Source organism: Onychomys torridus, chromosome 13, assembly GCF_903995425.1.
Source record: "Onychomys torridus chromosome 13, mOncTor1.1, whole genome shotgun sequence".
Lineage (NCBI taxonomy): Eukaryota > Metazoa > Chordata > Mammalia > Rodentia > Cricetidae > Onychomys > Onychomys torridus.
This window is the reverse complement of record NC_050455.1, coordinates 56,241,333-56,254,941: the sequence shown is the minus strand read 5'-3', so window position 1 is coordinate 56,254,941 and position 13,609 is coordinate 56,241,333. Positions and strand designations below refer to the sequence as shown.

The window sequence follows — 13,609 nt, the reverse complement described above, 5'->3', positions numbered from 1 at the left end:
AGGTATATAAGGCGTGTAGACCAGAAACTAGAAGCATTTGGCTGCTTAAGTTTTTAGGCTTTTGAGCAGCACAGTTCAGCTGGGAGGCATCCAGACTGAGGAAACAGGATCAGCCGAGGAATTGGCGAGGTGAGGAAGTTGTGGCTTGTTCTGCTTCTCTGATCTTCCAGCATTCACCACAATACCTAGCCTCAGGTTTGATTTTATTAATAAGACCTGTTAAAATTAATTCTACAATTTTCCTTTATAACGTTCCCAGTCTCAGGGATTCTGCTACAGTAACAGTAAATAGACTAAAGCAGTGCCATCATCCTCAAAGCCTGTGCTGCATAGCTTTCAGCTTCAGGAGCTGAAATGGCTGCCTCTGAGAGGCAGACTGCCAGAGTGTGGGCATCTGTATACATCTCCTGTCTGCACAGTCTAACCCTTCTGGGCCAAAAGACAGCGGCATTTATGTTCATACTGTGATTGCTCTTGTTTTTAGTAAGCATGCAATGTCTACAGGCCTTAAATTAGGGCTCATTTAAAACCAACTCACAGAGCTCTTTGTTCCAGATTTTTACCTAGGTATAAATTAAACATCTTTTAAAAAAGACTGAGTGTCCAAAAGAGTTCTTGTAAACAGACGTTTCCTGTCCCAACCACCCAGTCCCAAATAACCAACTCAGAGACTGAATATGAATTGTGAATGCTCAGCCAATAGCTCAGGCTTGTTACTAGCTAACTCTTATTCCTTATTACCATATTCCTTATTTACACTTTGCCACATAGTGGTACCTTTATTAGCATGGCACATTCATCTCCTGCTCCTTCTGCATCTAGCTGGTGACTCCTCTGACTCTGCCCTTCTTCCTCCCAGAATTCTCTTCTCACCCAATCTCTTCCTACCCAGCTAGCTATAGGCCAATTAGCTTTTTATTAACAATGAAAGCAATGTACATTTACAGTGTACAAAGGTTGTTCCACAGTAAGTTTTTCAGTTTTTGTTTTGTTTATGTTCTGGTGTTGAGGACTAAACCCAGGATCTTTTACATACTAAACATGTGCTCTTCCTACAACCTAAATGAGGATTCTTTACTCATAGAAGCATCAATCATTGTTGGGTTATCACCAGATTTTTACATATAATTCTTTATAGGGTGTCTGACGCTATGCTTGGTTAAATCTGCAGTGTAACTAGTTTTTATTTTAAAATAAGTAGCCACTGTGTTATCTAGTGCTGCAGAGCAAATTACCATAGACATCATGGTTTAAAACAATTACTTATTATTTCTGTGGACAAGAATTTGAGCAGTTTGGCTGGGCACTGCTCGGGGCTCTCCTGCAAGGCTGTAAACATGGCATTGCCTAAGACTGAAGTCTCACCTGAATGCCCATCAAGGAAGTTCACTTACTGGCCGATCTAGTAGTCACAGGCCACCCACAATCCTCCCAAGATAGCAACTGGCTTCCCTAAGGCCTCCAAGGAGTCTGTTAGCAAGTCATCAGTACTTTTGGGGACATGACTACTAGAGGGAAAACAGTCAACCCTGGGAAGGAGTTACATAAGGCTGTAACAGTAGGCAGCTGGGGGTATTACGGGCCATTAAAGCAGCTGTCTAGCCAGGCAGTGGTGGTGCTCACCTTTAGTCCCAGCACTCGGGAGGCAGAGGCAGGTGGATCTCTATGAGTTCAAGGCCAGCAGGAGCTGCAGAGGGAGTTCCAGGAAAGGCTCCAAAGCTACACAGAGACCTAAAGACCCCCAGACGTCATGTTTCCAAGACAATAATGAGGCACAGGAACTGAATATCCAGAAGAAGTAGGAGGTAGAGTTATTTTAAAGTGTTCCATTTGTTTCCACACTTTTTCTCTTGAGTATAACATAAAGGCAAAGCAGTAGTTTCACAGAAACAAACCCTCAGGAAACGAAGGACCAGAAAGAACATGACAAAACATGCACTATTTTAAATTTTCTGAAGTGAGTGTGGTCACATGCCCATACAAATGTGAAGTGACATGACATGTGACAGATGAAATCTGTAGTAAGCTGGGTCGGGAAATGTACTACCTGCTTATCTGGAAACCTTTTGCAGAGGGCCAAGTGTGGGGGCGCACGCCTTTAATCCCAGAACTTGGGAAGCAGAGGCAGGTTGAGCTCTATGAGTTCAAAGCCAGCCTGGTCTACACAGTGAGAGAGCCAAGGCTACATAGAGACGCCATCTCAAAAAGCAAAATAAAACAAAGAAACAACAGAACATTTGCCAAAGTCCACCCTTCTTCCTTCTCTTTGTCTTTATCCTGGTTCTCACTCCATCCCAGGCTGGCTTCTCATGCCAATCCTCTTGCATTAGGTTCCTGAGTGCCAGCACCACAGGCATGAATATCATATCTGGCTTTACAAGTCTGCTCTCTAGGCAAGAGAAAAATGAGAACGCAGAGATTTGCTTTTCTGTCAGACTCACAATCATACCTTTGAACTGTAGTTGGGTTTAAGTAATCCAAACTTAAAATGCTACCCAGACAAAATCCCAGATCCACTGGGCACCAACACCGATGCTTCTCAGAAGGCTGGGCCTGTGACCATGCTCAGGAGATGCGCCATGACTAACCACAACGCAGTCCCTCACCTTACACCTTCTGGGTGGCATGCTGCCTTCCTGACCTCATATGTACTGCCTTTAATTCCTCCTGTAGGAGGTCCTTCCCATCCCCTTTTGAGCGTCACAGAACTCCCCTCATCCTGTCATGCCTGCAAAGGTCATGTCCAAACTGCACCCAGGAGCAGCTGCCGTGTCCATAGCTAAATACAGTAAGCAACACGAGGAGACAAACCAGCTTTCCACTGTCTTTACAGAGAACAGGAAGACCCTATCTTGGCAACCAGCTAACAGAGAGAAGAAATTTCTTAGGGGAAAGGAAACAATGTGATGGAGGAGAAGAAATCAGAACATACTCTGAAGATTGGGAACAATTAGAAGGATAAAGCCATATTCTAATTTTTATAATGTGACATCATATAGAAAGACAAGCTCAGTGAAAAACTCAAGTTTATTTCTGAATACACCACATTAAAACATATGCTGTATTTATTCAGAATGTCATAATCAATGCAAAAATAGAACTTCTCCCCTGTAAATGTTAACACTGTGAGCTTAGATACATGATATTTAGTCAGGGCTTTGGGACTGAATTCTTTAAAAACAAATCTATACTTTATACATATTGAATTCATATACAAAATATATACAACAGCATAACTTTGGTGTAGAAAAATGAGATTGCCAAAATATACCAGGTCATTCACACAAAATGTATTCTAGTTAACTTTTTCCAAGGGCTTCACCAATTAGTCGAAGAGCAATACTCTTGCCTTCATCTGTCTGGATCACAAGCAGAGCTTCAAATTTGCCCACTGACTCTGGTCTGAAGTGCACGGGGATGTGGATGTAATGCCGGGCTCTGTGGAGAAAGGAAATGGAGGGTGTGAAGTGACCGTCATCAACAGTCACCTGCCACAGCCCAGTGCTGGCACAGGCTTAATGAGTCAAGAAGCACAGAATCCTATTTATAATTCTTCTTTCTATTCTTTTGGTTTTACAGACAGGGTTTCTCTGTATAGCTGTGGCTGTCCTAGAACTCCCTCTGTAGACCAGGCTGGCCTTGAACTCACAAAGATTCGTCTGCCTCTACCTTCTGAGTGCTAAGATTAAAGTCCTATGCCACCACACTCAGCCTATTTCTGTTTTGTTTTGTTTTTTTGTTTTTGTTTTTTTGAGCTGAGGAACCCAGGGCCTTGTGCTTGCTAGGCAAGTGCTCTACCACTGAAATCCCCAACCCTATTTCTAACTTTTTAATACTAACAGGATGATGACAGAAAGTCAAGGAAAATCTAAAATCGAGATAGTACAAGTGCAGTGTCTGCCTATCATGCCTGAGGCCTGTGGTCTAATCCCAAGTGCAGTGTCTGCCTATCATGCCTGAGGCCTGTGGTCTAATCCCAAGTGCAGTGTCTGCCTATCATGCCTGAGGCCTGTGGTCTAATCCCAAGTGCAGTGTCTGCCTATCATGCCTGAGGCCTGTGGTCTAATCTCAAGTGCAGTGTCTGCCTATCATGCCTGAGGCCTGTGGTCTAATCTCAAGCACTGTTTTTGTTCCCTTGAGACAAGGTTCTCATACAGCTCAAAATGCTTTTCTCAAACTTGCTGTATAGCCAAGAATGACCTTGAACTTTAAATTCCCTTACCTATACCTCCCAAACTAGAATTCTGGGATGGCCCCAGGGCTTCATGCCTGATAGAGGTAAGCACTCTTCCCAACTGAGCTACACCCCAGCCCTAAAACAAACAAAATGGAAATCAAAACACTCAAATTAGATTAACACAATATTGGGATTTTATCTCTGGCTACCAAATCAAAACAGGAAAGGGAATGTACATTGCTTTTCTGTACCCCATATACTAACATAAGTCACTATCTACCTACAAGTGAGGAAAAAAAAACTAAAACTCCTGGCTTTACTTAATTCAGGCAGTATATTGTACTGTAAAGAATTGAAAACCTGACCCATTCTTATCAACACTGCTGTGCAATTTTGCTCTAAAATCTGATACCTTTATAAAAAATTATTCTTGGAAGCTTTATTTTCAGATTCTATAGACTGGCTAAGAGGGCCTATGTTTTAAGAGCATTAGTCATGGAGGCTTGTTCTTGTCCATAAAACTGTGTCCCCCTAGCCCAGCAGCGGTGGCACACGCCTTTAAACCCAGCACTGGGGAGGCAGGATCTCTGTGAGTTCAAGGCCAGTCTGGTCTACAGAGCGAGTTCCAGGACAGCCAGGGATGTTACACAGAGAAACCCTGTCTCAAAAAACAAAAACCTAAAACTAAAACCAAACAAAACTGTGTCTGCGGATATACTCTTTGGCTGTGGTGAATGATCTATCTGCTCTTTATGCACAGCATGGCCACATGCAGCCACCAGCTTTTGGTTTAATCACTCTAAGTTGGGAGCTTTTCAGACTTTCCCTCATGGAAAGGCCATTCATCCTCGTCACTTCCCAGTGGCAAGCTTTGAAGTTTGGTGATCAGAAACAGCACAGACTCTCACTAACAATGTCTTCCTAATGAAACCCACTACTGGCTTTCGGATGCAGAAGAGCATGCTGGGCTGGAGAGATAGCTCAGTGGTTAAAAGTACCTGCTGCCTCTTGCAGCAGACCCAGGTTCAGTTCCCAGCACCCATATGGAGGCTCATAACATCTGTAACACCAATTCCAGGGGATCTAATGCCCTCCTCTGCATTAGTTGGTCCCAGGCACACAAGTTACACATGCAGGCAAGGATCCATACACAGAAAATGTAAATAAATCAATCTTTTTAGAAAGTAGGAGGAGAGAACTAGTTGCTAAAAAGTTGTCCTCTTATTTCCATGTGTAGTGTATGCACACACCCACACCAGTGCATGGTGAGCCCCTCCCCATATACATAATTACAAATAAAATTAGCCTTAAAAAAAACTGGTATACTATCTCATGTTTCTAAGTTTCTTTAGATCCAGTATGATGGGATGGTTAACGCTGTCAATCTGACAGGATGGGGTAGCCTTAGATGGGAAGACCCACACGAATTCTGCACAGCATCAATCCATGGGCTAGGATCCTGGAGCGAGTAACAAGCAAGCAAGCTGAGCACCAGCTGTCATCTCTTTTCTGGCTTAATGACTGCAGGTGCTGTGTGACTAGCTCTACCTCACAATCCTGCCTCTGTGAGGTGAAGTGAGCCCTGCCTTCTTCAACTGCCATGTTGTTAGGTGTTTTGTTTTAGCTAGGAAAGAAGTAACTAAGACCCCCAGCTTGTATACAAATGTGGGGTTCAACTATGTCATCTTCTAGCTCTAGGACAACAAGTCCACAACACAAATCACCTCAATTATAATGTTACTTTTACCTGTGTTAACAATGTACACTTTTTTTTTTAAAGGACAGAGTCTTGTCATGTCTGTCTTAGACCTGGCACAGTCCAGAACAAGCTTCCATCTGCTGCAGCTCTCAAGGTACAAGATATGACAGTGGATGCCACTACAACTGTCTACACTTCCTACATTTTAAAACCTGGTTTTTGGAAGCTGAGTAAAATGCTATCTTATATAAACATACGTATTTCTCATTATTTCCTACCGTGGCTGCTAGAGTGCAATCTACAAGAATCTAAAAGCAGCAGCAAAGTGACGCCTGATTCCAGGTAGCTACACAGATAAACTACATCTTGTTAAAATTTGAGATGAAGCAAAAACATGAAATCATCTGACATTTCAACTGTCAAAATTACATTGGAATTTAGGTGATGTCAATACTTATGAATATGTAGTGTTTCAAAGATAACATTCTATTACCAGGAACAGACTGAATGCCTATGACCCTACCCTTAAAAGCTTGTCTTACACCTATAATGGCTCAAAAACAAACACAAACACAAACTTGAACTCATGGCCTCAGAGCTGGCCAGTGAAAACAACACCTGAAGCAGGGCCTCTTCTACAGAGGGAGTAGCGGCGGAGCAGTGCCTGCGGGGCCACCCCACTGTCCCATGACCCACAGGGACCAAGGACACACCCAGGCAGGAGTCTCCACTTCCCTGGCTACTTGTGAAAGGGAGCAGAAAGTCCTTGTGGCAGCACCGAGGAAGAGAAGCTGTAAAGAGAAACCTCCTCCTGCCCTCAACCCCCAAAGCAGGCCCTGTGCCCTCAGAAGAACATGGTGCTTTCTCGATAAACTCACCTCAAAGAGTATTTGGAATGTTTGATGTAGAAAGGCTCTCTGGGGCTCAAGAACTTCAGCTGAAAATGAACAGGGAATATTTTGTGACAGTAGGAAAATTTGGTATTTGTCATACATAAAACTTGGCTTTGCTTCAAAGATAAACTGCATAAATTTAGATTCAGCCAAAAAAAATTAGGCAGGACAACAGAGAGTTACGTAAATAGAAACACATTTTTAAAAGAGTTTTTAACATGAATTTTCTCCAGTTCTGACTAATGTAAATGTTACCTAGAAATGTACTGTGTGGTAGAGGATACAGAAGAAAAACAAAAGGTTAAAATTCTTTAAATTTGATTTTCAAATAAAAGATCATGAGCCAGGTGGTGGTGGCACACGCCTGTAATCCCAGCACTCGGGAGGCAGAGGCAGGTGGATCTCTGTGAGTTCGAGGCCAGCCTGGTCTACAGAGCTAGTCCAGGACAGGCTCCAAAGCTACAGAGAAACCCTGTCTCAAAAAACCAAAAACAAATGAATTTCATTTCAGAGACGGTATTAAAGCATTTTTAAAAAGTAATGCATTACAATTAAAATATTATAGAATATATTTCTAAGCATTAAAAAATGACCTTTTGGAAGCCCACAATAACATTTTCAACTTACTTTATGAGTTAAAAAAGAATTATTTCGCAAATTGACTTTCAGGGTCCTTGATTCCCCAAGTTTGGTTGGCAGGAACATGTAGACATCCTTCGGGGCATAGACTCCACAGTGACTTGAGTCAAGCTGCCTGCTTTGGGAACAGGGTTACAATGACAAGCCATTATTCAGTCTGTAGCAATGTTTCCATGCACTACATTATGGAGTAACTCAGAGACTCTTGTACTGGAGCTCATCTAGTCTAGCAATATCGCCACAGGGAGATCTTCCAGGAGTGCTGGGTTAGAGGCACCGGGAAGGTGCCTTCTTCCTCATTTCCGCTTCAGTTCTGGTCACCTGGACCACTCATACGTCCAAAGACGCTGACCTCTCTGAGACCCTTGGCCTTTCCCATGGAAATGGGGGTACTGTATCTGTTTCAGTCCTGATTCTATACACTGACTTTCTACCTCTCTCTGGACTTCAATCTGCTAGCATGACACTGTCCCCAGCAGCTGTCTGCCATCTTTCCTGTTTACTTCCCCAAGGACTTCTTGGGGCTTATGATCCAACTCACCAATGTGAAGACAGGACTGTCAGCCCGTCTTCCCCATTTGAAAACTGTGGAGGCAAGACCAAAGCAACCCACCATCACCCTACCGCCATCTTTAGCACTGTTTAGCATCAGAGTTCAAAGAAAACGAGATGAACAGAGAAGCGGGCAGCAGAAAGACGATGCACTTTCAGGGCTGGAGATAGGGCTCGGTAGTTAGGAGCACTTCCTGCTCTGATAGAGGATCTGAGTTTGTTCTTAGCAACCACATGGTAGTTTACAACTGCCTAGTAACTCAGTTCTAAGGGACGTGATGCCTTATTCTGGAGTCCAAGAACACCTGCACTTAAGTGGCAAAAACTCACACAAGCACACATATTCATCAAATAAAAATAACATAAATCTTAAAAAAAATAATGATGATGAAGAACTTTCAATATGGGTGTGATGGCTGTAACCCCACTTCTTAGGAGGTGGAGGTAAGAGATGAGAAGTTTAATATCATCCTCAGTTACACAGCAAATATAGGCTAGCCTGGCCAAAACAAACAAACAAAAAAACCCCGACTTTCTTAAGAATTTGATTGTTTTTATTTGTGTGCATATGTCTATGTCTATGTCAGGGCCTGTGTGTGCAGTACCCATGGAGGCACTGACAAGAGAGGCACTGACAAGGGAGCTGAGAACTATACTCCAGTCCCCTGCAAGAACAGCAAGTGCTCTTGGCTGCTGAGCCATCTCTCCAGCCCCAGAAGCTACTCTCATACTCTTCTTACGGGAATATAAAATATTTGGGGGGAAACTATTTGCCGACTTGTTTTAAAGTTAAACATGCTTATCATGTGATCCAGCAATTTGGGGTAATAATTAGTTATTTTTATCCAAAATGAATAAAAATATTTATCCTCAGAAATGTACATGAAAGTCAGGTACAGTGGCGCACGCCTTTAATCCCAGGACTCGACAGGCAGATAGGCAGGAGGATCTGTGAATTCCAGGACAGAGGGCTGCACAGAGATACAAACAAACAGAAAAGAGTGGAGGTGACTCTCAGAAGCACAAAGGATGTTAGTGCTACACCTTTATCTCACTGACTCAGGCAGAAACTCTCAGGATGGACACAATGTACATACCCAGGGATGCGAGTGGTTGTCTCAGACACAGCAAGCCTCCGGGACATGACTGCAGGATCTACTTTAATGAGGGTATCTCCAGAGGAGTATGAGTCTTCAGAACCATTTCCTGCTCTGATGCTCTGTGCAGAAAAATAATCACCAAGTGGGAGGAGAAAAGTGAATACTCCAGAAAGCAAGGACATTTCCTTATGGGAATTATTTTCTTTAAAAAACTGTAAAGACATGAATATTTTTAAATCCCTTGAACTGCAAACTCTGCTCTGCATACTGTCTAATTCTGCTGCCCCCAATGCAAATGCACGCACGCACACATGCGCACACACACACACACAGACAGCAACTTACATAACAAAGTCAAACATGAGTTCATGTGCAGTATAGACAACAGACCCAAAAGCTGACTGCAAAATGTCAGTTGATAAAGACTGACAAGAAACTTAGGATACGAGGCTACAACAAATTACTGAAAATGAAACTATATCACAGGAAATTATTATGTATTTTCAGATGTTTTTCCACTTAGGGTTTTTAATATATACAATCATCGCTTATTGTATCTAGGACAATACTCACCTGTCCAGAGAGCTGGAATCTCAATGTGTGTTTCATGTGAGGCTCTTTAGCAGGGTGGCACTCAACATCCCAAAACTGGGCATAATCCCCTCTGTCTCTGGGCAGAAACATGATGGAGACCTACATAACATACAAGATCCCAACTTTAAACAAAGAATAGGAGTTTAAAGTTTATTGTAAACCAAGCAAAAGAGCAAATACATTTATATTAGCTAGTATTCCGCCTAGGAAAAAGTGGGTTTGAGGGCTAGAAAGGTGGCTCAGGGCTCCTGCAGAGAACTCAGGTTCCATTCTCAGTACCCATGTGATGGCTCACAACCATCCATAACTCTTGTTCTAGAGGATCTGGTGCCCTCTTCTGGCTTCCTCAGGCACTGCATGCACATGGTACACAAATATAAACAAAAACACTCATATACATAAACTAATACAATACTTTTAAAAGAAGGATTTGACAATTTTATCATAGTATAAGATATCCAAAATATGTAACTTTTAAAGCTATATATAACATTTCCCTCAAATGTGCAGTATACACTTTTGTGGAGGAAAATCTCACCATGGAAACAATCTATTCTTTCAATCTATTCTTATCACCGAGGCCTTCTCATGGCAGACATGAGAACAGTGGAAGGTTAGGGTGAGCAGCACAATAAAGCAAATGGTGCTCCATTAGAACAGCCTGTACAGTAAGTAATTCAGAGTGCTAGTCGGAGCTGGCTGTCCTGCTTACAGAGCTTAGGTATACATCCATGTGTATACACATGCACAACCTGTCATGTTCAACTGATCAGGCTTAAGGGACCCCCAGAGGCAATGCTGGCTGGTGACAGTAGGAGGAAGGCTTCAAACAGTATCCAGTACCCGGGGTCTGAAGACACCCTTCACAGCAGCAACCACAAAACCCCTGCTTCTCTTCTTACAGGCTGTGTCCAAAGGCAGCCCTCGGTCACAACTGGCTGGATGGAACCCAGCGACCAACAAACTGAGCTGCCACCTTCCAACCATCAGGTGCTGGCTCCCCTACAGTTGCTAAAGCAGCAAGGGAAATGAAGCGCACATACAGAAACCCCAGCTGCTGCTGAACCCATGCAAGAATCCTCCAGAGCAGCAAGCTATGTTTGGCAGCCTGACGAGGTGGGGAAAGTCCCAGGGACACTGCAGTGGCAGCTAGGAATAAGGCAAACCCTACTGAACAAAAACTGACAAATGTAGCTGGAGTGAGTACAGGCTGCATCCCCCTCGGGTGAAGATCTGACCACTGTCTGCGAAGGACTACCACCACCACCATGGCAACAGCAATAAAATGGCTCCTGGTGGAGAACGCAGGAGCTGCCCCACTCTCTCTGCAAAGGTCATTAACCCCCTACAGCTGAAGAAAACTAGGTGTGCCCCTTGACAGCTAAGTATGTGCTTCCCTACCACCTCAGTGGCAGGGAACAGAGCCTACTGACCTGACTGAGTATACCCTTGAGTTTTGGTATGCTTTCTCTTTCTCCTCCTGGGTTTGATGGGAGGGAGAGCTCAAGAGAGTCATATATATATATATATATATATATATATATATATATATATATATATTTAAGATTGCCTGAGGAGGAAGAGAAGGAAGACCTCAGAGCCCGGCTCCCAGTCAGAATCCACTCAGCCTGCTCTGCAGCCAGGGAAGACTGCCATCCAGACCGACCCATCACTGGCTTGCTGCAACGGCAGTTTCTGCTTCAAGTGAGGGACTCCTAATGCTCTGCCCTCCAAGATTCAACCTGCAACTGCAGGTAGGGGACCTGTTCTTGCCTTAGCCCCCAAGACTCAAACAGGAATCCATTTCTGCAGCTGTGACCTGCTTTCTGCAGATTTGCTCTGCATGGAATTGCTGTTGGTTGGCATCCCGAGACCCTCTGAAGGCTTCAACTGTAACACTTGGTACGTCTCTGAGCTGGTACCTTATCTAGTGCACAGGGCTGCAGTCCACATTCCCACTGAAGTTGTTGCTCCCATGTGGCAAATAAAGCTCCCTCTGAGCCCCTGATTTCCTCCACTGTTGGCCCACTTCATTCTTAGATATCCTGGGACAAGAGAACTTAACCATCTCACTATAACCATGTGACAATATTTTAAATCAGTGCTTTATAAAAATCAGTGCCTTGGCTTTATCAAAGAACAGTGATCACCAATGAGTTAGTGTCTCTGAGTCAAACATTAAAACATGTAAGTGACCTCATTCCTGCCTTGCAGAGCATAAGGATAATAACCCAGATCTGAGGCTTCGATGGACGGGCAGAAGAGGCTCAGGAGAGAGCACCTGTCCAGGGGGTTGAACACAATGAGGAGGAGGGGACAAGCTTGAAAACAATGACATCCTGTATAGGTACAAAACAGGCAACTGCTCTGGAACACTGAGAGTCATGCCTCTTTAAAAATTAAATTCAAAGCAAAACAAAGAGGAAAAAAAAACCAGCATTACAGCACACCACACACTCAATACACACCCTGAAAACTTTCATGTTTATTACCTCATTCGATTCTTATATCACAGTGGTCAATACTCCAAAAGTCTACTGCACACAACTGCTATTTTTCCATGATGCAGCTACTCAGGAGTCACCCTATATTCCTATTTAGTAACTCAATTCACCAGACTAGACTAGGTACAATTATTTATTGTCAGTGTCCTCCCTAGACTGAAAGTCTATTTGTTCACATTTCCCTAGGAAAAGTCACACAACAGCAAAATATAAAATAAAAAACACCACGGAGCTTACATTTCTAAGTAAATACAAACAAATAAATAAGAACTCTTGGCTCTCTAGCCCCGAGACCTCATCTGAGAAGTTGCTTTGGGCAGCGGACGGTGGTTACTACAGAAATTCACAAATGGTCAGAATGCCAGGAGTAATTATCCAGGGAGTGCTCAGTCACAAATAGGACGTCTCTGGAGGGTCCCTTGAAGCTGGAGATACAGGCAGTTACAAGCCACCTGACATGTTTGCTGGCAAATAAGCTTGGGTCCTCTGTTGAGCAAGAAGTGCTCCTAACCTCCGAGCCATTTCTCTGGACCGCTAGCTAGGGTTTTGAGTAGGATTATGTATGTAGCAAATAATGAAAAAAGAGGTCATGAATTTGAAAGAGAGTAAGAAGGAGTAATGGAGGTTTTGGAGGGAGGAGGGGAAGAAGGAAATGATGTAAGTATATTATCTCAAAAATAAAAGAAATAATTCTAAAAAATCACTTTGAAAATAATAAAAGCTCACAACAGCCTGAAGGATTTGCTGCCCATGAAAACATCCTGATAACTATGCTGTGAATGCTAAATTGGGTTTCAATGGCCATGGGTGGCAGATAGAAGTACTGTCTTGAGAGAACGCTCGCAGCTGTAATCCCTGTCAGCAAACTGGATGCTGCTCAGTAGACTTCCCACCACAGCATAACAGAAGTGTGTTTGTACCAGCAGACCTCTTCTCCAGTGGACAGCTGGCTCTGAGGCCAGCTCTGGTCTTTAGTGACCAGGTCACGTGATTCATTACTCGTAGAATAAGATCATGTTCTTACCAGCTGTCTATGAAAAACTTCCAGAACTCACCTTTTGGATTCCATGGCCTTCCAGTGTGCCAGAAATAGGTTTACATCTGAATGCTGTGTAGGTAGCTCTAAAAACATCTCCAGTTTCATCAACTCCCTGGAAAATAATCATTTTAAATAATCAAATGGCTATTTAATTACTATTCAAATGATAAAAGAATCTCATAATACAATAAATTAATAAAAAGGATCCCATTATTCCTTTAGCAATGAAGGACAGGACAAATCCATCTCAAAAACAGGTCAAGAACCATCAGTACATTCCTAGGAAAGGACCTTCTCCCAGCTGAGCTCCGCCCATGCCATTATGTCAGCAGCTCCCAGGGGCTGACACATGACAGATGGACAGCGATGAGTGAACACAAAACACAGTGCGCATGGAAAGGAAGCAGGGTGT

The 13,609-nt window shown here is 43.2% G+C and overlaps 1 protein-coding gene across 1 annotated transcript in view; it reads right to left on the bottom strand.

The window, feature by feature from the left end:
• Positions 1-3,009: 3,009 nt before the first annotated feature.
• Cep192 (centrosomal protein 192) overlaps positions 3,010-13,609 on the bottom strand; it is an 87,222-nt gene continuing 76,622 nt past the window's right edge. The window contains 6 exon segments of the mRNA XM_036204906.1: positions 3,010-3,438; positions 6,755-6,813; positions 7,397-7,523; positions 9,058-9,179; positions 9,634-9,753; positions 13,214-13,309. Coding sequence (XP_036060799.1) covers positions 3,300-3,438; positions 6,755-6,813; positions 7,397-7,523; positions 9,058-9,179; positions 9,634-9,753; positions 13,214-13,309 — 663 coding nt within the window. The 3' untranslated portion in view covers positions 3,010-3,299.